Genomic DNA, 25,696 nt, shown 5'->3' on the forward strand with positions numbered 1-25,696 from the left:
GTGGGCAACAGTGCATTGAAAGAAGCAGATTATAATAAACATGTTCATTAGTCTTTTTATTATGTCATTAATATTAATGTCTTTGAATCTCTGCTGTGTGCTGCCACAAGGCTATTTGTCATCAAAAAGCTTAAGGAAAAGTTGCTTGTAAGTGGAAGAAGTGAGCCTACTTAGCTGTCTTACAAAGTTGATTCTTTCTTCTCCTTTTACTCCCTTTAGTTTTCCAACTTAACTGCTGTTTGTTTTTCTTTGTAGTTTATATTCTAAGCAAGCTGGGAACTCATCTTGCAGGAGGCAAAGAAATCTGCTTTTAATCTCAGTTTATCAGGATCTATGATACTGTTTTCTGATATAGTTTACAGTAAGTCTTTTTGGTAATACTTGTGAGTTACCGAGGTGTGGTCTAATATCTTCCTCTGAAGTAAGCACTAGGGCTGTCTGGTTCTTGAAATTCAGGGATAGTATAAAAAGATACAAAACCAAATCCCTTTCAGAATATTACAAACATCTTCTACGTAGATTAAGCAAAATGGAGTGGTGTCATACAAACTTACTATTAGCGGTTGTTAGTGATCAGCTTGCATAAAGCATGCTTTCAGCAAAATTCAATAGTGGATCTTATTCTAGGCCATAAAATAAAATCTTATATATGACACATTTTCTTTTATTTTTTTCAGTTAGTAGCTATGTGCTTTTTGGTAACTGACTAGTAATGTGTGGGGGCTTTTATGACTGGGTCTATTTTAGCTTTGGTGGAGTGCATGTAGCCTCCCATTTTACAAAGGCAAAATAAAGGTAAGGCCACAAATCACTAAGAGACTGCATACCTACTGTACTGTCTTCATTTCAGAGCATTTCTGCATATGTGAAAAGCAGTACAGCAATCCTCATTTCTCTTTGGAGTTATTTCCTCCATTACAAGACGTTTCTCCTACCTATGTATATGCTCTCCAATCATCTTGGTGGTTTGCTGCCAAGTCAGATTGACCTTTCTTATGGTCAGATTTTTATTTTCTTCGCTGCTGTGTTGTCTGTCTGTCATAAGCAATGTCCCCACCATTGTAATCTTCTTGACTGCAGCCTATCCCTTCCATATTCCATTCTTGTCACTTCGTCTTAAAATCATTGTGAAATCATTGTGCCATCTTATAAAGAACTCTCAACTTTGTAGCCTCAGGCTTCTGATGTGTTTCATTAAATTCAGCTGCTTTCCAAACACATGATGATATTATAGACTGATTAGATGAACTGCACTTTGGTACCAAATGTGACGTTTTCCTCTGGTTCTAATTTTGTCCGAATTTTTACGGTGCTTGAGGCCAAAACTTGACTCAGTCTGACCTCATCTTGCTGGATCTGTTGGCGTTGACTGGTCTCCTTTGGTACAAAACAACCTCCTTACTCTGTGACCTTTGCTACCTTCCTCTATTGGGATTAAGTGATTTTATCATACAGATATTTAGAATACAGCTCAAGGTGCTGCAGTTTTTTTGAGTGTATTACCAGCTCAAGAGCTCCCTGTTCTTGTCTCTCTTGCTTGCTGCTGCCCCTCTGCAGCCTCCTTTGTAGCTGTTATGACCCTTTGGGAGAACACACAAACTGCAGTAGACTGGGGAACTGTTCGGGCTTAAAAATAACCTTGCAAAGAAAAATGTAAATACCTTTATTGTAATTCCATGTTTCCAGGCTAGCAGGATTATCATAAAAAAAAGAAATTGCTAGTTACACAGTGTTTTCTCAATAAGCTGAGAAGCTTAACATGATTGATCATCAACTTTCTAACTCATGCAATAGTCCTATAGTCCACTTTAGAACATGAAAAGCTGCATCATGCGTTACCTACGTACCACCAGTCTTTTTCTATACTGAACCTTAATGCAGTGTTATCTTAGGGTAATATTCACTACTTGTAGACAGTCTAGTACCTGTCACAGTTTGGCTTTTATTGTAAGGAACATGCTGAGTCAGCAATGAAGTTTTTCTGTTTGGTGAGTTCTGTGCAGCTGAAGAATTTTTTTTTTTTTTTTTTTTTGCATTTAGCACACAGCTACATGAATCAGTTTGTTGTAATCAGCTGCAAATTTTTTTAGTGGCTGACAGTTCAGACACTGTTTTCAAGCTGTTTGATACAGTTACTGTTTGTGGGATTCTTTTAACCATAAACCTCTGGACATTAGGGTTCACTTGAATGTCTAGAAAAAAGAGTGTTACTTCAGATTATTTCACATTTCAGAAATTTCTTTTTTACAGGGACTAAAGCCTACCCAGGAGCAAATACAATTCTTGCCTCACAGCATATAAGAAGTGTGATAAATGTTGCTGTTATGTGCAATCCATGCGCATTTCTCCTTGTCTATAATACACAATTTCCACTTGTCTGTAATATAGATGAAATCTGTATTACATACTTGGGCTTATTATACTGTTCGTACAATGTGTTATTCGGGTATGTAGTGACTTTCTAGGCCATTCTGCTCTTGCCCGTCTTGAGGGAATACTATTTTGTAGCTTCCTGGACTTGTAGTCTTATGTATCCTTCCTTGTATGCTTGCTTTCCAATGTATTGACACTTGATTCAGGATTGTACTTCTCAAAAAAGAATTACAGTTATGCATCCCACTTTGAAAAGGATTTTCGACTGAAAAGATGGGTGTCATACCTTTGGAAGAGCCACCTTGACACTATATATAAACTTTATTCAATACAAAAATAAACCTGCGCACTTAGCGGTACCTCTAGAAATCCTGGATAGCTCCTGTCCCTCACTGTGTTGTCAACATAGCAGTTCCAATGTGGACTAACAGGATGAAATATTGTCTGTGGTGTCTTCTTCACATCATCAGTTTTATTTTGGTGTAGTTTGTTTTTGTCTAAGTTATGAGGATATCCTCTATTTCCATCAGTTGGGGAAACAGTAGTTTGAAGTTAACTATCAAGTATGTGCTTCCTAAGTCATGCTTTCATATATTGGGTGAAACATCTTAAGACAGTGGATGTCCTGTACACAGCCACTGAGTGAGGAGGCCTGACCGAAGCCTGAGCTCTGTGATGAGGCTGTTTAAAGTGTCTTACGTTCCTTCCTCGTTGCATTCCTTTGCATTTATACAGGCAATAAGGGAGACCTTGTATTTTGTCAGAACATGAGAACAGCAGCAGATTTATGTTGTTGGTTAACTTACTGTGTTTTGTGGCTTTTTACAGCAGGATAACCCTTGGATGTTTTTAAGAGTGATTCAACTTGACTGTCATTGATATTTGTCCTTGGATAAGTGCTTACAGGCATTGCTGCTCTGAATTACTAATGAATGATTTTGTTTTAATGACCTGGGAATTAATACCTTACTGGTTACTGGTTAGAAATGTTTGCCTTTAAATAGATTTTGAAAATCCTTTTAAAAACCATGCACCTGGCTGTGTGTCTATCTGATTGCAATCATCAGGAGTAGAGGCACATCTCTGCACCAGATACATATACACATAGTAGGAAATCACTTTCTTAGCAAGGCAGTAATCCTACAGTTTAAATCCCAGCAAAGATCAAGCAAGGGTTAACGTTTCACGTTTTTTTTTTGTTCAGCTTCAGTTTCCAGTATAAGCTGTACTTGTATGTTACTTATGAAAGCTTTTTTATTTCAGTGACAGCTGATGAGCTATGGAAAGGAGCTTTGGCAGAGACTGGTGTAGGAGTAAAGAAAGGAAGAGGAAAGAGAAGGAAGAAGAAGCTAAGGAAGAATCTCAATAAAGGCCAGGAGATTGGTGAAGGTAGATTTCACAAATAAGGGGCTGAAGACATGTCTTGACCTTTTTGTGTATAGTGTTTCTTGATTTAATAAATTGACAAATTGCTGTTAATTTCTTGGTGTCAGAACTGCTTGAGGTATTTAAAAAAAAAATCCTGATAGGGTTGTTTAATGTTATTCTTGGTTTTTAAATATAAATTCTGTATCATAAAATGCACTTGAAATATGTGAGAACCTTCCATTTTATTGCATTTTTCCAGAGTTTCAGTCCTAATTTGGCATAAAACATAGTTTTTCTCTGTTATTTTTAAGGACGTTCTGGTTTCCTCTGGCCTGGTCTTAATGCTCCTGTGATACAAAGTGGTAGAGTCCAGGCAGTTACTCAAAGAAAAAAAGAAGAACGAGAGAGAATTCAGTCTGAAATTGTTCAGCAGAGAGATACATGGGAGAAGAAAAGAAAAATAAAAGTTAAGAGAGAGGGAGGATGGAGTGGAAAGTGTTGGGGAGGTGTCATTCTGGATCCTCCTGACCCAGGTCCTAATGGAGGTAAGAAAACTGAATATCTATCTTAGTCTTACTTAGCCTTTCTGGTAAGGCACTCGGAGAAAGTGAGATCCAGACTTTTCCTGTGATTGAAGATAGATTTTATACTTCTGTCTTATATGCCCATACATGAAACAAGGCAGCTAAATCAAAGAACAAGTTGTGTTAACACAAGTTAAATCACTGCTTAGTTTAATACAGCTGTTAGAGTATTATATTATGTTGTAGACTGCATGATGTTATACTGTATTACAGAGTCATACATTACTGTATTATGTTGTAGACTGTTATGGGAGTCTTGAAGTATTGAAATATTTTTCTGTGTTCAACATCAATTGTCTTGAATATGAAATACAGCCATGTTTTTTTGTAGTTTCTTAAAGGATCCTGTGGGATAAATCAGGCTTTTTTTTTCTAGTTCATATAATGAAATATGGTTAAAGATGATGTAGTTTGAATGTAGCTAATAGAAGTTGTTTATTTATTTATTTACTTGCTGCCTAGTTAAATATCATAGTGAAACTAGAAGTCCTATAGGTAGAGTGGAGAGGTGACCTTAACTTTTTTTACAGTGCTGTTATTCAGACTACTAGAAATTCTATAGTAGCTTTGTTTAACATTTAGAAGCCTAATCCTTTTCAACTAATTAAATATGAAAATGAGTTGTTACTGATATTCAGCTGAGTTTTTCTTGTGAAGCACTTAATGATGCTTGTATGTTTATTGTCATCTTTTTGTAGGCTTTTATAGTAAGATGAGCTAAGAAAGATGTTTTCTAGCACTGTTATTTCAGGCTTGTTGCAGACTCCAGGCATTCGAACAGTTAAGCTTGTTCATGTTTTTGGAGCTCTCTTTGTCCACGAGTATGATCTCCCAGTGCAAGCTTGGATCTTGGAACATATGTTGCAGCAAGTCAACAAAAATGTGCATGGAATCACAATTACATTGTTGTCTGATCTTCTTGCAGTCACCTTTGCTCCCCAGTCTGCCTGGTGTTTGTTTATTAATTTCTTTCTGTCTGTGAATATTCTCTGGTTACATTCTATTGGACATTAATTAAAAATTCAGTCATGCTTTGAACCAAGACATAAGGTAGTAAGAGCATTATCTTTCCAGTGTGATCTAATGCCTTTGTCTGTGTAGATTGAAGTTACACTGGCATTTTTGTAGCTTTCTGCTTTATAAATTCATGCTGTTGTTGCTATCTACTACTTCTCTGTTCCCTTCCCAGGTTTTCCATTCCTGTAGCTGGTATAGATGATTTCTGGCTTCCGTTGCTGTAGAGTCTGAGATACACTGTTTCCCTCAGGTTTACTTTGTGAATTTAAGGAGAGCTTGCCTGCCAATCTCTTCAAGTATTTTTTGGTTGTCTTCAATTTTAAGAGCAATTCATTCTATTCTAGCAATTCTACAGTATACAAATGAAAGTTTTCCTATATTTACTTCCATGCGTTTCATTTTAGTACCTTGAAAGCAAATATTCCATGGAAGGCAGTCACATGACAATGGACTTGGCAGCCTGTCACTGAATCTTAGAACTGAAAAATAGAAGATTTGAGAAATTAATAAATTGTTCCAAATTCCCCATAAGTCAGTGGTGGAATATAGAGAAAGTAAAGAAAATTTCATGGTTCTAGTTCCATAATTTGAACACAAGACTATGTTGTTTTTAAATTCAAATATATTTTCAAGTAATTTATTCCATTAAAAGAAGTGGCAGCTGTTGCAAACAACATTTATGCATGTATGAATTTTGCCTTCTGGCATTTTCCTTGATTTTGCTTTTGCCTGATACTACGTTGATTACTTGCATTAAAGTTGGCTGTGTGGAGGCTGTAGTAGTCAGGTCAAGTTCTGTCAAAAAAAGGAAAGGGTACCACAATCAAATAGGAAAATGAAACAGCTAGCTTGTATTATAAATGTGCTTGAGAAAAAGCAGTTTCTGATTAGTATACACTAATTTCCTTTTAATCTGTTAAAAATTGCAGGGATTTTCAGATCCCCATAGTTCTTTCAACATCTTTTTATTCAGAGAATTAATGATTTTGCAGAGGTACTGGGACACTGGCTGTGTGCAAATGCACTGTGTGCAAAGCACTGTCAAGGTGGTAGGTGGAATAGACCTGAAACCACCAAACCCAATGAATCCCTTTGTCCTGGGACTATGGTGTGGCTGGATTCCCTGGTGTCTAAACAAGCATGAGTTCTGATGGAGATTCTGCAGTTCAGCCCTTCCTAGTATTCCGGTATTAGATTCTCTAGTAATAATTGGAGGTTGAGCATATGCTGCAGCTTCCCTTCAACAGCATTCATATTTTCTAATGAAAACAGGTACAGGAAGTTTGTAGAAACCTCAATGTTGTTAGCCTTCAACATCTGACAAATTTGTTTCAAATTGACCAATATGTTTAAAAAAAAAAAAAATTGGGGACATACTGTGATTTTATATGCTTCATTCTTTCAGGGGGGATCTTCTTCCATTATACCTTTACTTATTGTGCTAGCTATGAGTAGAGAAAGAACAGTATTTTTCAGTTGGAAATAAAATTATTTTTCTTCCAAGTTTACAGTGTTTCTGTGCAACTGAAGAGGCTTCAGAGGGGGAACAGAGTGCCTGTTGGCATTCATGTGCTCTACTGTGAGCTAGAAGTCTACTTCTTGTAGACTAACAGATCTCTAAATTGTGCCGAGATGATCATGTTTATAATAATCTTGGAGGTTATGTGTAAATGATAAAGCAATGTTTGGTGAAGAAATGAGTCCCCAGTTCTTCACCATTATACTGTTTTCAGCTCCCAGGCCTTTCTCCAGAATCTCACTGTGACTACACCAAATAAAATAAGTATTAAATGCTTTAATTAACACTGGTCTTCTGTGTTATACTGAAATGTTCTTGTTCATGAGATAAATTGGAAAAGCAGGAGGTTGGAAGGATCTCTTACCTATTCTGCTTCTTATACCAAGATGTTGCATTTTACTCCATTGTCAATTGTTTTCAAAGTCAGTAGGGTTTTTTCCACAACCAAACTGATAATAACATACTTCTTGTGGAAAATGTATCTGTATCAAAATATAGATCAATTATCAGTATGCTCTCAATTGGATAAAAGGAAACAAATATATTTGCAATTTATATTCAGGTGTTTGTGTGGTTCCCAGGTTTTGAAACAGAAACTCAGAGAAAATGGGTTATTTTTGGCAGTATGATTCTTGTTGTGATTTGCAGCATTTTTGCCTGCTTCTATAAAATGGATTTTGAGAAATTCTGGTGGAACAGCTGAAAGCCAAGCCTAAGGGATTTGCTTGATGACTTTTCTTACAGCATATGTCAGGGATATAAGATCTGACTGGGCTGCTGTTTGCATGGTTCTGTGCTCTCTCATTTGACTTACTGTCTTTGGAGGCAGTGCGTGTAGATGCCCATGTCATGCCCAGAGCTTTCCAGTATTCTTCCTCTTTCCTCCCCCACAATGTTGTAAGACATTTCAAAAACATCTTACTTCTTTGAAGTCCCTTCTAATGACAGAGCAGAAACGTACTAACTTTCTGTGCAGTGAAAAGAATATGTTCGGCACTTAGAGCTGAATATGTAAAGTTCACCTCAGCAGAGCTCTGTGTTCAGTGTTTCATTACCACTGTGATGAAAAGACTTGAACACAGATGTGACGTAGAAGTGATCTTTATTTTACAATGCAACCTTAACTGTTACTAGACACCTTAACTTTACTAGACAAAATAAATGGTGCTGTAATTGTCTTTGATTGCAAAGACATTTTTTCAGGCAGAATTTGAAATTGAAAGAGAAAAAAAAAGTCTGGCTATGTGATTCTTGATTATTTGAAGTGGCTATGTATTGTTTTGTTTTATCCTTCCCCTCCCCTTTCTGGAATTTCACAGAAATATGTATCAAGAAATACTTCCAATTTTTTTGAATCCCTGTTGATTTCCTAATACAAGTTTCAGAATATTCTGAACAATATTGAGTAATGGTTTAGTCATGACGGAAGTGACCCATTTGGTGATTTACCTTTTTATTTTTTAACCATTTACAGCCTTTACTCAGTGTATATGAAATTTGGGGTTCATTTACAGTTTTAGAGCAGTATTTAGGGAAGAAGGCAGTTTACACTGCCAGCCAGTGAAAACCCAAAACATTGTTTTCATAACACACTGTGGATAGTTATTTTTCATAGCATTTCTGCAGTTGGAAAGTATTAGGAAGAAGAGTATCAGATATAATTCACAAAAATGTTTCAGTGTAAGTGGTGAGTTGCAGTGATTTCCAAAAGAAAGTTTCACATTCAATTTGGAGAGGATATATAGCTTAGCTTGTGATCAAAATATTCATCAGGCTCTGAGGATGAGTTTTTGATGACAGTTTTTCTGTCAGCTTTGCTTTCTGTGTGATGTTCAAACAAAGCAGTTAAATTTGTATGTCTTGCTTTACCATTTTAAAAAATGATTATTCTTCTTCCTTTGTGCTACTCTGGTTATTTAGGTTGCACAGTCTTTGGAGACTGTTTCCATCTTAACTTCCTTGCATGTATGGTACTTAAAAAGATGAGATATTGATTGCAATTGGAGGTTGGGGTCCCTAATAGAGCACAATGAATCTATTTCACAGTTGTCATCTCTTAATTATAACAAGAGTAGTATTACACTTTCTGGGAAGTTACCATTTTAACTGGGATTTTTTTAACCTAGTTTTTTTCACATATGTTGATTTTACTGAAGAAATGAAAAAAAAAAAACCCTATGCTTCATAAATAAGAGCTATATGCATTTTTTTCACTGACCTTATTCTAAAAGAGATTGAATGAATGAAGTCAAGTAAAAAAAACGTATTTGAGGTCTTTTTAAAAGGAAGCAACTAATAAAGTTCATTTTAGATACATTTATTCAAATTATTCTTACCTTTTCTACTTACTGCTGAGATTAATTCATAAATGATAGTTACATAAAAATTATGTCCTTTTTAAATTATACCACCTACAGGGAGCTGTGCTGATAGGTAAGTAGTACAAGGAAATGTAATACCCTATTTTTCTCCCAACAGACACTTACGAAGATTTTGAAACAAGGGTCATTGAGGTAAGTGTTACAAATCTTTTCAAGGACTTTAAATAATTATCAGTATTTTATATTGAGCTTGCAATTATTTAACCAGTCTTTGCTAACTCAATCTTATAGCAATAGGAATTAATCTGGTATTCTGTTTCAACTGCATGACATAATCTGTCATTCTTTTCATTGAGGCCTTATCTTCTCTGTTGAGCAAATAATACCTAATTCAAAGGTGGTTTTGAGCAACTCTGAAATGGCAAATGCCTGCAGATAAAGTTTTAATACATAAAACCATAAAAAGGAACCTAGTAAAGTGTTACGGTTATTTCTCAGACAAAACTACAAGTAGGAAGTTGTATAATTCTGCTTGTAAAATAATTAATTAATTAAAGTGGGGGAGCAGCAGCACAGGGCAGAGGGTGAGTGGGATGAAGATCCCATTTTGTGTGCGTCTCAAGTAATAAAATACTCGTCCTAGATGTCTTAACCTATGATATTTGTATCTTCTGGGAAAAATATTCCGACAAAATTTCCCATTTATAGTTTTATATCATTTCACTTTGTGCTTATTGACAGAGTAAGGATGATGGTTATGACTGGACTAATGCAAGTCTTGTTTCCACCCTCATTTCTAAACAGATTGTGTTGCATCATCTCACTTTAAAAATATCTGTCAATCAAGACTAGTAACTGACAAAAGATGTCTGTGTTCTGGTATTTTCCTTGTTTCTGGTTTTTAGTAAATAAGATCTAATATATGCTGTAAATCCTGCTGTCTCTATTTGCACATAATGAGGTTGACTCCCACATGCTTATCTCGTGAATTTACTTCTGGTTGGACTTCATAGAATTATTCTCTGTACTCTTGAACTCTGTGCCTGGCTGACTAGGGCTTCTTAAGGGAAGTGTGGAATATTTTAAAGAACAGCATATGTGCTGAAATACATTCTGCATGTCGTAGGTATTAAATAAAATCAGTGAATCACCTTAGAATAATTTTGTTGTGGTAAGTTAAGAAGCTACAGAGACTTAAAAATATTTAATCTCTTACATTTCATGATGTTGTCACCTTTTTTAAACATACAGTAGCTTTCCAATGTGTAATTGGTTGTGTGCAATCCCTTGGTTGGTGTGAAGTGATACTAGCTGACTACTAAATCCATGTCACTCAAGATGTTTGCTGACTGACAGCAAAACTTCAAGCTAAAGGGTAAGGTCCTTAAAGCTACCCCAAAAAAGTTCTTTAGTGACCCAAATTCTTAATGATTTCAACAGAAACACCGCTCAGAATGTGGTCAGAGAAGATAGTTATTTCAAATATGATAAAGGTCGATTTTGCTTCGAAAACAAGGTAATCCATTGGTAATAATTTTCTACTGGTGAAATGTAAAGTGTTAGTAATGCAGATATGTGGACCAATGTTACTTCTCTATGGAAAAGCCATTACTGAAAAGGCAACTTGCAACTCATTCCAAAGCAGACCATTATCAATTAGTGCTACAGACAGCCACACTATTGCAAGATATTTTATGCTTCCCATTTATCTTACTAGTTTTTCTTTCATTTCAAATACATTAGTTGCTATGGAAACCGTAGAACTAGTATAAGCATTGTTGGGGGAATCATGACTTCAGAAATAAATTGATTTCTTGTGATACATTTGCTCCCAGTCCAGAATCGGGTGATGCACATCATCCAGAAAGGGAGCAACTCTGCAAGTGAGAACAATTATTTGCTCTGTATCCTTGCATGTTCCCTTCTCTTCTACTTGTGTTGTAATTTTAGTGAAACTTGTGGTAGCAGTGCCAAGTAATTTCCAACTCTATATGTGTGCAGAAGTTTGGTTTTTAGACAACTGAAATATCAAATGTATTTATTTAAATACCTAAATACCTAATATAAATAAATGTATTTATTTAAATACCTAAAATTTTAAATACCTAATTTATTTAAATACCTAATTAAAATTGATATACCTATCAAATAAATTTATTTAAATGTATAAATTTAAATACCTAAATTTAATACAAGTTAAAAGGACTTGATATTTGCTAAAATGATTGATGCACTAGAAAGCAAAATCCTCTATGGTGTGGCAAATCGACCACTTCCAGCTGGGGGCATCAGAAAGCCCAAGATTTGTCCAAGTCTTTCTTGTCCATAAGTATTGGTCTTACTGGTGAAGGAGAAGGGGCTGGGAGAAATTCAGTGTTATTTGTAGCACTTTTTGGTGGGGTGAGAACTTAGAGCCATGTTCTGATCCTTGTGCCCTGAACCCTACCTCACCAGTCTGTGGAGCTCCGCAAAGCAGGAGACTGTCCCTGTGACTCCTCAGGTCAGCTGCAGGGTGGAGGAAGGCATCCCTGTGGAGCATTCTGCAGAGGTGGTTGTGAGAGAGTGCTGCCATTCTGGAAACAGCTGCTGTAAGGTGACTTCCTTTGCATAATTGGGCACCCAGAGTGGAAGAATCTGAGCCTTCAGTAACTGCCGCTGAACTCTCACAGACCAAATGAATTCCTAAGGACTTTTTGTCAAAACTTGCATTATGCTTTGATAAATTAAATTAAACCTTTTAAAATTTAATTTATCAAATACTATGGTGTGTAAATCAACCCAGTAGCTTTGTCTGTAAAATAATGAGAATCATTGGATCACAGAATATACAAATACTATGGTGCATCAATCAACCCAGTAGCTTTGTGTGTAAAGTAATGAGAATCATTGAATCATAGAATATCTTCAGTTGGAAGGGACCCATAACGATCATCAAGGCCAACTCCCTGCTCCTTGCAGAACTACCTAAAACTAAACCATATGACTAAGAGCATCATCCAGACACTCCTTGAACTCTGACAGGCTTGCTGCCTTGACCATTTCCCTGGGGAGCCTGTTCCAGTGACCAACCACCCTCTCAGTGAAGAACCTTTTCCTAATGTCCAACCTGAACTTCCCCTGATGCAGCTTCATACCATTTCCATGTGTCCTATCACTGGTCACTAGACAGAGGAGATCAGCACCTCCCCATCTGCTGCCCCCCTTGAGGAAGTTGTAGGCTGTGATGAGGTCACCCCTCAGCCTTCTCTTCTCCAAGCTGAACAAACCAAGGACCTCAGCTGCTCCTCATAAGTCTTGCCCTCAAGGCCTTTCACCATCTTGGTCGCCCTTCTCTGGACACACAGTTTGATGTCCTTCTTATATTGAGGTGCCCAAAACTGTACACAGTACTCGAGGTGGGGCCGCACCAGTGCAGTGTAGAGTGGGACAATCACGTCCCTTGACTGGCTAGCTGTGCTGTGCTCGATGCACCCCAGGGCACAGTTGGCCCTTTTGGCTGCCAGGGCACACTGCTGACTCATATTCAACTTGCCATCAACCCAAACCCCCAGATCTCTTTCCATGGGGCTGCTCTCCAGCCTCTCGTCCCCCAGTTTTTATGTATAACCAGGATTACCCCATCCCGGGTGGAGAATCTGTTACTTGCTTTTGTTAAATGTCATATGGTTGGTGATTGCCCAGCTCTCTAGTCTATCCAGATCTCTCTGTAAGGCCTCTCTACCCTTGAGGGAGTCCACAGCTCCTCCTAGTTTAGTATGATCGGCAAACTTAATGTACATTCAATTCCTGCATCCAGATAATTTATAAAAACATTGAAGAGCACTGGCCCTAAAATTGAGCCCTGGGGAACCCCACTGGTGACTGGCCGCCAGCCTGATGTAACCCCATTTACTATAACTCTTTGAGCCCTCCCCGTCAGCCAATTGTTCACCCAATGTATTATGGACTTGTCTAGCTGTATGCTGGACATTTTGTCCAGAAGGATACTGTGAGAGACAATATCAAAAGCTTTGCTAAAATCCCAAAACCCACATCTACTGGCTTCCCTTGGTCAACTAGATGGGTGACCTTGTCATAAAAGGAAATTAAGTTGGTTAGATAGGACTTTCCCCTCATGAACCTGTGCTGGCTATGACCAGTTGTGTAAATTTGTCACTTTAGAACAGTCTTGTGTTATTTACTTACCTACAGATGAAATTGCTTATTAGATTTATATTCCTTTCAGCATTATCATCAGAACTTTCATTTGCAATTAATATTTAACTGCTTTATTATTGAAAAACTATACTAGTCTAGCTACTGCTTTGAAAAAGAGACTTCTCTCATTTCTAACCATGATCTGAGAGCCAAGGTATTAACCTGAGTCAATACACATTCTGTGATAGATGCACACCAGGTCTCTTTGCTTAATATGAATGTTGACACCCTTTTATCACTATAAAATGAAGTGACTGTCCATTGAGTTGTTACGCAATTTTAAATGGGTAGAGATGACTGTTCATCACTTTACTCTTGTCATTACTACAGCTTCACTTACCAAACAGCTCTGTGAAACGTGTCCTGTATTTTTTGCCAATATCATATTGTACCTGTGTCCAGACAAGGTATTTGTTCCAAAGTATCTGTGTTTGAGTTTCTATTTAGTTCACTCATACCATATCATCTTGTGTTCCACTACCAAAGTTCACTAGTGACAGCCTTTTTGGAAAGGATCACACTCCCTCTGTCCACTACCATGCACTGTCATATATTGTTGGAACAGCTGTTTTTCATTCATGCAAATCCTTTTTTAAATCCTTTGTCTGACAAAACTGGCAAGGAATATCATGTTCTTAATTAGTAGGATGCACTTGAAGAGTGTTATTCTGGCTCAAGATTTTGCATTGTGGTCATAGTAAAATATCATATTCAGATTTTAATCTCTTTGAGGCTGCAGCTTTCTTCTGCACTGCATATCTTGAAGCAAGCTATAAATGCCAAACATTGATTTTCTTGCCAGACCTTATGTCTGATTGCATTTTTCTTGGAACATGGCCAGACATCTCCCTTTTTGAGACACGAAAAAGTGAACCAGTCCCTTGACAATAAAATCAGAGCTGCTGCCTAAAGAACTGTGAAATCAAGTGTTTACTTGGTTTGGAGAGAAAGGAAAAAGTTGCCCTTTAAATGAGATTGTAGTCAAAGAGGGAAGGAGATGGCCATGTCCCAGTCCAGAACAGGACCAAGTGTATAGAGCAGAGAGTCCCTTTATCTGCCAGTTTTGCAGGGTTCACTGCAACACAAGACTGCATAGGTTTAGGAGTAGGATGTGAGATGTGCAAGAGACCTTAAAGCTACATCAGTATCTAGTTTCCATCACTGTCTCTTCTGAGAAAAAAGCAGATACTTCAAGTTAGGGAAATAAATAATGTGCTTTAATAATAATACTCTTACATGGTGCCTTATGTAGGAGCTTAGGATAAGGGGTGGAACCAGAAGTACTGAATATCAACTGTGAACCACATCTCTTGTGGAGACAAGAAACAGTTTTCTGTCCTTTTGTTTTTAGCTCTCAACTCCCTGGCATTGTTTGTGGCACCTGTCTTTGGAATGATGGTCAACTGCCTTTTGTTTGAAATTGTTTTGCCATTCCTTGGTGAGGTACTTTCCATGAAAGAATGTTTTATTCAGAAATTATTCTCACCAACATTTGAGAATTTTAGTGTTGTATTTGATGTGGTAATAGGAGTCTATCCATTGTCTTAATTGAAATATATGGGGCCAGGGTAGGTAAGATTTTGCCAGAATTAAAATAATACACCTTTTAAATGGCCTTGAGTAACTAATAAATAATGTATACAGGGTGCAAGAACAAAGTTAATATAACTGAGAGCAGCATTCATTTCTTTTGAACTGTGTACGAGCATAACCTATTGGAAAGTGAGTTACTTTAAGTCTATTTAATTGGGAGAGATGGATTATGAGAAACATTTCCTTAAACAGAATAGCCTGATTGGCAACAGCTCCTTTTCTGAAAGTTAAAAGAATAATCAAGCAAGTCAGAAGTTGAGTTGACTGGCAGCTGTACTCCAGAAAAGCCTCTGAGGGTTCTCTTCTGTCCTGATAAATGAGCAAATGGGTTTCTTTGTCCTTGATTATCTTCCTGCATTTTACTGTGACAGCCATCAGTTGGGAATCCATCCAGCAGCTTGAGTGATTTCTAGATTAATCCTATGTATCAAAATCCTTGCTTGTTGCAGTGGTTTGAATATCTGCTGAGACATGGAAAACAACGATGTTGCATTGTAATGTCAGATTGGAAAATTAAAAGTCATGAGTTGGTTTATGTATTTTAAAAAATCCTCCGAAGGGGGAAGGAATAAGCTGTTTTACATGTCTGCTGTAATAAGGATAAGAAGCAATGGATTTAAATAATGAGCAAGGGAAATTTAGACATAAAGAATGAGTTGCAAATGGAAAGTTGAATACTAGAATGGATTGTCTGGGAGTATATGGGATGTCTGTCACTGGAGGTTTTTAAAAACAAGTTAGATAAATCTGTCAAGAGAGGGTGGGAAGACAAAATCAGTAACTTTCTAACCCATTTACCTGTGATTCTTTAAGACTTTTCAGGTGCATTTCATTTAATCTGTAAACATCTTTGTGCACTCCACTTTATTTTACTTTGTAAGTACCATAATTATTAAGGTTAGGGCAGATTTACCTTCAAAGATACGCACTCAGCTGCCAAAGAGTATTCATCTGACACTATCATGAGGTGAAAGTAGGTCTGTACTATTCTCAGTATATGTGATGGGAGAGAAGAAGAATGCTTTCCTCCCTGGCAGCAGCTGGGAGTAGTCTGTAATCTAGTCCATATATATATATATATATATGTGTGTGTGTGTATATATCTGCAGCAGTTGAACTGTTCTCTTTCTGTTTCAGATGCATTTGAGAACAATGCTGTCCTGTTGGAACTTCCAAAGGGCTCTAGCAAATGTCTTGCCTGAGTTAAAAATAGATTTCCTTCCTTCTCCTTGTTTCTAGAGTCCCCTCTCCCCCTAAATGTAGTGAATCCCTCCATCACTATAAAAAAATCAACTTTTTTTATAGACCTTTCTTTGCCTTGCTGCCTGAGTCATTTTTTTCCTGAATTAAGTCCTCACCATTTTTTTTTCATTTTTAAGTTTTTAATATTCCAGCACTTAGGCCTTAGAGTAAGATGAACATTTGTAGGGTCCCTTCTGTTATCTTGACAAAGCTATTTTATTCTTTGGATATGTTCACTATTTATTTTAAAACTAAATTGCTATTTAAAATCAACTTTGACTTTTCAGAGTCTTCAACAGAATGTGTGAAGTAGTACTGGTATGCACAAAACCAAATGAAATCAAAGTTAATGAGGGGTATCATTTCCATTAATGAGTGTATTCAGTCTAAATCCTAAGATAACATTTATCAAAGGATCTGACCTTCACTGGCAGTTCATATTTAATGCTCATGTATATCTAAACAGACATGAATATAAACTTATGCAAATGAGTTTGGTATCAAGATTTTTTCTGTTTTCTCAAGTATCTCTAATATATTCTTGTCAGATTTGTCATTGGTGCCTAGAGATGATAGAAAATAAAATGAGTAGCTAACTTGCACTTAATGTCACAGGTGGTTTGTTGCAATAATAAATGGGTTGCATGCTTCTATACCTTATTGCACATGCTGGTGTGCATGCGTCTAGACTTCCTCAAAACAGCTTTTAAAGGATGGTATTATTGGAAAAAAAGCTGGTGATCATCTGATCATATTTAAGTGGATCATCTATTTACATACCAAATTCCCATTTAATAGTATTTTAGGGATTATGCTGAGAATGATAAATGCAACAAAAGTGAATGTTTGCATGAGCATTAATGAGATGTCCTGAATTGCACCATACACTTCTTATGCATTCTTATTTTAACATGCAAAATTAATCTATTATTCTCAGGTTTAAAACCACACGTGTGCAGTTTCATTAGAGATTCTGAAGAATGAGAACACCCTTCTCTATTTTTTTTACTTTCTCTTAGATCAGGAGTAGCTGTCCACACAGTAGATTGTTGTGGTGGGTTTTGGAAACCCCACACAATTTGTTAAAGCTCCTTTAAGTAAATGGATTTTTGGAGGGGACTGGGTACTCTGGGCTTTGACTCTGATGTAGAAAAGGCCATTTAGACCAGGTAGCCTTTAGCTGTGTCTGTGTTGGAAGTCAACTTATAATAGTTGAATTGCATGGATAACACTCATAAAAGAAGTGATTTTTCTTAATCAGTGCTTTCAGTTAATTGAAAGGGCACATTGCAGAAAAGTGGCTGTTGTTTTGCTACTTTGACATGTCAGAAGTGACTGTCACTTTGGATACTACAGTAGGTGTTTACTAAAGGTGGCCATTCTGTGCTGGCAGAATTATTTACAGTCAAATTCACTAAATTAAACAACAAAATAAATTGCTGTGCAATGCTTCCATGTGCTATAGAAATCTGTTTCAATGCTTTATTATATCTGAATAATAAAAAAGCTTTTAGAAGCAGGCAGGGGTTCTACTCTTATATGAGATTGCCACCAATGTGAACTGAGAGAGAGGAGTGTTTTTTGCAGAAAAACAGCAGCAGCAGCAAAAACTTCTATATTCAAAGCCAGCAGTGAACCCAAGATAATTGAGTCCTATAATTTTCTGATAACAGGTACAAGTTTTGAAATAAACAGATCTCTTTTAGCATTCTTATTTTAAATAGATGGCACACATGATGCTATTTCTGTATGTCTTTTCCATTATCTTTATCTTCACAACAGTACAGGATATTAAAGTAATGTTTGCTGGGAAATTATACTTTGCAACAAGAAATTGAAAGCCATTTTTAAAGGACTGTCTTATGAACAAAGATACAAAAGCCCCTTTCTGTTGTGATTATGCTACTAAAAAGGCTGTGCTCCCTTGCTAAAAGAGATAAATTGCTTATTAAAGTGTTTTCTTATAATGTAGAAACAGAAAAGCTAACTTGATTTTTTCCCTGCTTGTAAAATAGAGTACAGACAAGGTCAGATTTTCATGTAAACTAGAGCTAAAGTTGTCATAGAGAAAAAGCTAGCTTGAGTGAATGTTAAGGGACAGCAGGAGGGACTGCATATTGGTTTTGTTTCTGGCTTTCCTATAGACTATTGCGTTGCTTAAGAGTAGGTGACTTGGGCTACCTGTTTCTTTCATTCCCTGCCAACCTGAAGGCACATTTCCTGTTTTGCTCATATGTTACACATAAGAAGAATTTCTGTGAATAGAACTGGTGGTAGTATTTACTGTTGTTTAACATAATGTAATAACAGTGGTAATTAAAATTTACAGCTGTAGTTGACATATACCATTCTTATTTTAATTGGAAGGCTTCATTTAGTGTAGCATCCCTCCTCAGATGAATTTTTCTTCTATTTTTCTCCAAAATCAACATGGTAAAAAAAGTAGCCTACATGATATCCTCTGTTATGATAGTATTTGCCTTGTAGTGCAATCAAAATTAGAAAGTGAGACCTAGTAATCAGTAAGGCATGAAAGCACATAACATGAGGTTAGTGGCCCTTTCAATCTTTCACAAAGGGGAGCTTTCTAAGGGAGAAGATAAAGTTACAAATAATGCCCTTTGCAAGAGTCAGATCTCTGGTTTTTTGTCCAACACTGAAGTTGCCCTCTGCCAGTTGTGAACACTCTGCCTTTTGATCACTTACTATTATGTTCATGCTTTTTTGTTTTCGTTACCTGTTTCTAATAAAGATAACTTTACTTGAACAATTTTGTGCAAGCATGGCCCCATTGTAACTGGGTCAGTGCAATCTTTCCAGTATCAGAATAGTTCCCTTTTTCAGCCAGATGGTTAGGATATGGTACTGTCATTTTTAAACAAAAAAACCCCTTTATTTGTGTTTGAGTGTTAAATTACAGAAAGATATAGACTTGCTGAAGAAGTTCAGGTCAAGCAATACACTCAATTTGTACAGGGAAATGGTGCAAAAGGCAGCAACATAAAGACACTGATACTATCCTTAAAGCAAAAGCTGCTCTCTGCAGATATAAGTACACTGGTGCTTCGGTTTATATACAGAGCTTCATATGTCATGAGCTGGGTACTGGGATGTTGGTATTACCTTTTTTTAGTCCTTGAAATACAAAATCATTTTATGTTGCTATTTTAGTTCAGGGTTATCTCCTATTCTTTCTTATGTTGTAGGTAAAACTGTATGTGGACCTTTTTCTTTTGGGTGTTTGTGTCGTTTTTGTTTGGTTTTACTAAGAGTGTGGGAAGGGAGGGAAGAAGAGAGAACAAAAGAGATCTTTTTTAACACTTCCATAGTAAAAATGACTAACTGGTTCTTCCTTACATAGAATCAATCAAAGTAAATTGCATTAAGTGGATAATTGAGTGGATATTCTGAAAAGCATACGGATTATATTTTCCCAGGAATTAAGTTAAGAATTGTTTTCTTCAGACATTCAGCTGGATTCAAGCATGCTTGTTTTGATTGCCTTAGACCTGTTAGGATGCAGCATTTACCTCAACTGTTGTATGGCACTTTGAGAAGCAAGGTGTGCTTGTCACGGTCCGTTTGGATTGCTCAAATTTACAGGGCTCTGTACTCTGTACAACAACATACTCCGTATATTAAGCTTTATTTTTGAGCTTACTAGGAAGGAAAACAAACACATCAAACAGGCACTCAGTCCCCTTTGTACTGACTAGTCTAACGTGAATTCACTAGTTCATCACTTAATTCATGAGGTTTCTAACTCAAAAGTTCTCTAATTCATAAATTGTAACTCACAACTGGTAACTCACGCATCTGTGAGCAAAATAGTTGCCAAACAAACAGCAAGAGTGCTCGTCCTTCCCCTCTGTCAATGTGCGGGCATCCCCTGTATCACACTGGGATGCATGAAAGCCTCAGCTTTCCAGCTGCTGTTGGATCCACTTCAAAATCTTTTTGGGTAAACTGACATATTTATACCATCCAGCTTGGAAGTTTGGTCTGTACCATTGCCATGAGTTAGAGGATTCTGCAGAAACTGTTGGATCAATGGCTGCAGGGGACAGCAAGCTGCTGGTGGCAGTGGCTGCATAATGACCTTTGGCCCTTCCTGGCCATGGTGTTTGCCTACATGTTGCCCTCACTTTGACCTAATGGAGCTGCTCCTAGCATACATCAGGCCTTAGCATGAGCTGTGTGTTAACCAAAATCAGAGCAGGATGTCCTGGTTTTGGCTGGGATAGAGTTAATTTTCTTCCTAGTAGCTGGTATAGTGCTGTGCTTTGGATTTTAGTATGAGAATAATATTGATAACATGCTGATGTTTTGGCTGTTGCTAAGTGGTGTTTACACTGGTCGAGGACTTCCCCCCCCCCTTCAGCTCCCTATGCTCTGCCAGGTGCCCAAGAAGCTGGGAGGGGGCACAGCCAGGATAGTTGATCCAAACTGACCAAAGGGCTATTCCATACCATATGATGTCATGCCCAGTATATAAACTGGGGGGAGTTGGCCGGGGGGTAGCGATCACTGCTTGGGGACTGGCTGGGCGTCGGTCGGCGGGTGGTGAGCAGTTGTATCATTCCCCCCCCCCTTGGGTTTTGTTACTCTCTCTCTCTCTCATTGTTTTCCTTCTCATTATAATTCATTATTATTATTACTATTATTTTGTTCCAATTATTAAACTGTTCTTATCTCAACCCACGAGTTTTCTTACTTTTGCTCTTCAGATTCTTTCCCCCATCCCACCGGGGGGGGGAGGTGAGCGAGCGAGTGGCTGCGTGGTGCTTAGCTGCCGGCTGGGGCTAAACCACGACACAGGAGTAGGGTGAAAAGTCATTATTCCTAGCTGGAAGAGATTAGCAGAAGTTTCAAGGTTTATGTTCTTGCAGTTGAATGTCACCTGTACTTATTTAATCATCTGAATCCAGCCCTTGGCAAATATCAATGGGGCAGTAGAGAAGGTTGGTAGTGTGGGGCCTGTCATTCTGTTCTGGGACTGTTCAGGGATGGTGACACTAGGAACCACTAGGCTTTCTTTACCAAGCCACGGAGAATTGACTTGCCTTAGGAACAGTAGCTTTATGTTGGCATGTGGAAAGCTGGGGTGAATTCAGAAAAACAAAGGTTTGGTGGGTCAAAATGTTATGAAGGACCTTGTCTTAAGTATTTCTAAATGTATTGTCAGAGAAATGCATGCAACTGTAGAGACTTATCTGTAGGGAATATCACTATAGAGTACCACTCTATAGTCATTGGTTCTGCATCCACTAAACAAAAATAAATTGTCTAGGTGCAGCAGGGGGTTGTTAATAGAATATAAGGCCATAGTTTCAACTTTCCACAAAGTAGCAAAAAACCCACGAGTATGTGTTTGTTTTAAGACCACACAATTAATCTCGGTATACTTGCTACTTGTAACAGAAAGAATATTCCTTAATGCGCAGTCTAAACGTTTGTTTCTTTTTATGTCATTGGAAATTGTTTTCTAGCTATTGTTTTTGCAAAGGATGCAATAAAGGCTTGTGGAAAGGAAATGCTGCATGAAATTACAGTGTCTGAGATCCATTGTTTGACAGCCTTGACTGAAAAAGTACATGGTATGCAGGGTAGTCTCTGAGTAATAGAGTACTTTTCTTTGCCCCCATTATGAGTAATAATTTACTTCAATGAGTTGTTGGCTCAAAAGTACTTTTGGGGTATTGGAGCTCTAGTTTTTGCTTTTAGAACTATAGGGAAGTTTTCTGTTCCCTGGATGATACTGACAGTGTCTTTAGACTGAGAATGAAAATTTCAGGCAGTTTTTAAGATAGCACCTGAAGCAACCTATCACAGGAAAGAACGAGAGGTCAGAGCTGTGCACTAGAATTTATTTCTGATATACTTGGAGTTCTCAAGAGTTTTGGCCTGCCTTTAGAGTTTAGGGATGCTACCTTCAACTGGTTCTGTTGATTAAATAATTAAATCTTTTTAACTCTTTTACCTGTCAGCCTATATGGATGAAATAATTGGCATTTGGAACATTCAGAAGCTTTTAAGTGAATTATAATTTGGCATGATTATGGGTCATCCTTTGAAAAGGAAACAAAGCCATTTCAGATGTAGTGTGGCTTTGAGCATGCATTATTGTGGGGTTAATCCAAAGGATCTGTACTCAGATGTGAGCTGTACTATTTAGACACACGCTGTGTCAATAGGGTATTTGAGCTATGTTATTTTTCCTAGTGAGTTATAAAAGAGAGAGTTTCACACATGTGACAGGGGAAAACTATCAGCACTAAACATGGTTTAGTCAATAGTTTCTCTGCAGATTGGGCTCATTACTAATTTGGATAAGAACTGCACTTGGGGTTTATCCCAGAGCTGTGATGAGTCAGCCTATATGAAAAACACTTCAAGTATCTGGTCAAAAACTTTCATCTGTTTTGTTGAGAGAAGGGTTGTCCTGGTTTTGGCTGGGGCAGAGTTAATTTTCTTCCTAGTAGCTGGTATAGTGCTGTGTTTTGGATTTAGCATGAGAATAATGTGATAACACACTGATGTTTTAGTTGTTGCTAAGCAGTGTTTATACTAAGTCAAGGACTTCTCAGCTTCCCATGCTCTGCCATCAAGGAGGTGCACAAGAAGCTGGTAGGGGGCACAGCCAGGACAGCTGACCCAAACTGGCCAAAGGGCTATTCCATACCATATGGATGGTCATGTTCAGTGTATAAACTGGGGGGAGTTGGCTGGGGGGTAGCGATCGCTGCTTGGGGATGGGATGGGCATCGGTCAGCGGGTGGTGAGTGGTTGCATCACTTTTTTTTCCTGGGTTTTGTTCCTCTCTCTCTCTTTTATTGTTTTCCTTTTCTTCATTATTATTATTATTATTATTATTATTATTATTATTATTATTATTATTATTATTATTATTATTATATTTTATTTCAATTATTAAACTGCTCTTATCTCAACCTATGAGTTTTCTTACTTTGCCCTTCTGATTCTCTCCCCCATCCCACGGGGTGGGGAGGGTGAGCGAGCAGCTGTGTGGTGCTTAGTTGTTGACTGGGGTTAAACCATGACAGGGGTAGGAGTCCAGATTATTTTCTCCATTGCAGTTTCTCCACTTACTGTATCCTTGGGGGATGGATGCACTGTGAACAGGATGGCTGGTTCTAATCTTCCTGCTTCTCAGAGGCTGTAGCTACTGAATCACATTCTTCAAGAGAGAAGTACTTTATTTATTCTACTGATGGCCAAGATGGAGAGAGTACTGACTGTTAGGGTATGTGATAAAAGGCCTGTCTGCCCACACACAAAGGCATGCAGAGGCAATAGCAGGTAGAGGAACCCAAGTAACGCCCTGCTGGCACTCCTCCCAGGACCATCACAGGAGAGCCATAACTGCATCGGTGGCTCATCTGCACAGACCAGAGGAGCACAGAGGCAGGCAGGGGAACCAAAATTACAGACTCAGAGAAAAAGACACCCTGTTTGGCTCTTCGTGGGGCTGTACTGGGATAGCCTCAGCCCCATGGTTCAGGGGTTATGTGTGTCAAGATGAGTCTCTCCAGAGCACCCCACAGTCGGGGGTGGGGGGGTACTGCAAAGGGGTAGGGGACACATTATGGAATGCAGGGGAAGAGTATTTCAGTATTACATAAGACTTACGGGATGTCTCGGGCAGGAACCAAAGGGAGAGCAAGGGAGGGATCTAGGTGATTCAGGGAGGAACAAGTGTGAGAAAATAGAGGCATAAGGGCATAGAAAGGGTGGCTCCCATGTAAGCAGGGCTGGTCACTATGCTTGTCTAGCCGTGACCTGTGTCTGATCAGTACAGTCTGTCCTGACTTCTTAATAAACTCAATTTCTAACTCTTTTCTTGGGCTAGGGACTCTTCTTTACTGTGTGCATGTGCGTGCGTGGGGGGGGTCTAAGTGCCAGCAACTGGAGTACATATATTTCCCACTAATGGACCTTTATCCTAATCAGCCAGAGAGAGGAACAGGATGAGGCTATTAGTGCTGTTGATGTTTGTGTGAGTGCTGTTCATTTCTGTTTGTGTTGATGTGCAGGGCTTGCTGTGTATATATGCATATATATGTTGTATAGGTGTGTTTATATCTGTGCCTGCTGGGATTGCATTTCCAGTTTTCTTTAAGGGTACATGGATGGAGAGAGGTACATCTTTAAGCATACATCTCCTTCTTTAAGGGTGCATGATTAAAGACCTTTTCCATGTCAAAAGGGGATAATAAGGGAGAAGCCATAAAAGAGAACATACAGAGACACAAATCTAACTGACAAACTATAAGGCAGGCAGTAATGAGAACCAAACCTGGTCAGCCACACTAGTTGCTAAGGGTATGTGGAATGTGAGAATATTTATTTCATTAAGATTATCTGTTAGAGGTCCAGTGGGATACCAAGGAAAGGGGGAAGCTGTAAGCAAAATATATGGAGACATAAACCTGACAAACAGACATAATGGGGGCAAAGAAAAGAAACAAACCTCGTCAGTCACACTCATTGGTGGGCTATCAAAAAGCTGCAGGCAAACCAGTACTTTGCAACTGATAAGGATGCAAACCTGAGGGTTAAGGATGTTGGAGGGGTGTCACTGGAACTGTGCAAACTGGTGAAAGAATGTGCAGCGAAAGGGGTCAGGGAGGAACAAAGGAGGGATAGACAGAAAGGAGGAGTGTAAAGGGGCTGGCTGCATTTAAGATGGGGCCAGTCCCTACGCTTGTCTGACTGAGCCCTGCGCCTGATCACCACAGTCTTATCTTCTTATTAAATCCTTTCATAATTATCTCTCTGTCTTATCTCACTCTTTGGTGTGTGTGTGTGTGTTGTCTGCAAGGACTAAGTGCAAGGACTTCCTGGGGGCACTGGTGTTGAGTGGACACTGGGCCAGCAACTGGAGTCGGACCGGGAGTGTGGGTGCCCTGTGGCCTGTGGTGTCAGCTACTGGAAGAAGTGAGGGTCCTAGCATAAGTATTTGGAGGGGCCATAGCTCTCTGGATCTGGGGAGGATCCTACAAAATTTGAGCCCAGAGTGCCAGCTACAGGAGGGGACTAGTGGCAGTGAAATTGCTGCCAGCAACTGCAATCAAACTGGGGGTGTGGGCACCCCTGACTTGTGCCAGCAACCAGAGTGAGTGGGGTCTCAGTGCAAGCTACTGGAGCAGGTGAGGGTCTTTGCCACCAGCCATTGGTGCAGGAATGGTGTTGTGTCCTGAAAATCAGCTACTGGAAGGGACCAGGGTGAGTGAAGCCAGTCAGGGGCTCAGTGCTGGTGCCTGGGGCAGGACCATGGGTCAAAGCCTGTCTGCCTGGTGCCAGCTGCTCTGGAGGCAGCAGGGTGGTGAGGGTCTGTATCTTCCCCAAACCTGATTTTTTTTTGGAGGGGTAGGTGTAATTTACTAGCAAACTTCAAGCTGGACTAGCCAGCAAGTAGGAAGCCTGAGGTCCAGACATGGGTTCAGGCAAGCAGAGGACCA

General features: G+C 38.6%; 1 protein-coding gene across 1 annotated transcript in view; it reads left to right on the forward strand.

Moving 5' to 3' along the window:
- MRPS5 (mitochondrial ribosomal protein S5) overlaps positions 1-25,696 on the forward strand; it is a 74,544-nt gene that overhangs the window by 26,267 nt on the left and 22,581 nt on the right. Inside the window, exons 3-5 of the mRNA XM_075496762.1 lie at positions 3,637-3,762; positions 4,053-4,286; positions 9,340-9,374. Of these exons, the coding sequence (XP_075352877.1) occupies positions 3,637-3,762; positions 4,053-4,286; positions 9,340-9,374 (395 nt within the window). The remainder of the gene's footprint in view (positions 1-3,636; positions 3,763-4,052; positions 4,287-9,339; positions 9,375-25,696) is intronic.

Source organism: Mycteria americana, chromosome 3 (genome assembly GCF_035582795.1).
Source record: "Mycteria americana isolate JAX WOST 10 ecotype Jacksonville Zoo and Gardens chromosome 3, USCA_MyAme_1.0, whole genome shotgun sequence".
Taxonomy (NCBI): Eukaryota; Metazoa; Chordata; class Aves; order Ciconiiformes; family Ciconiidae; genus Mycteria; species Mycteria americana.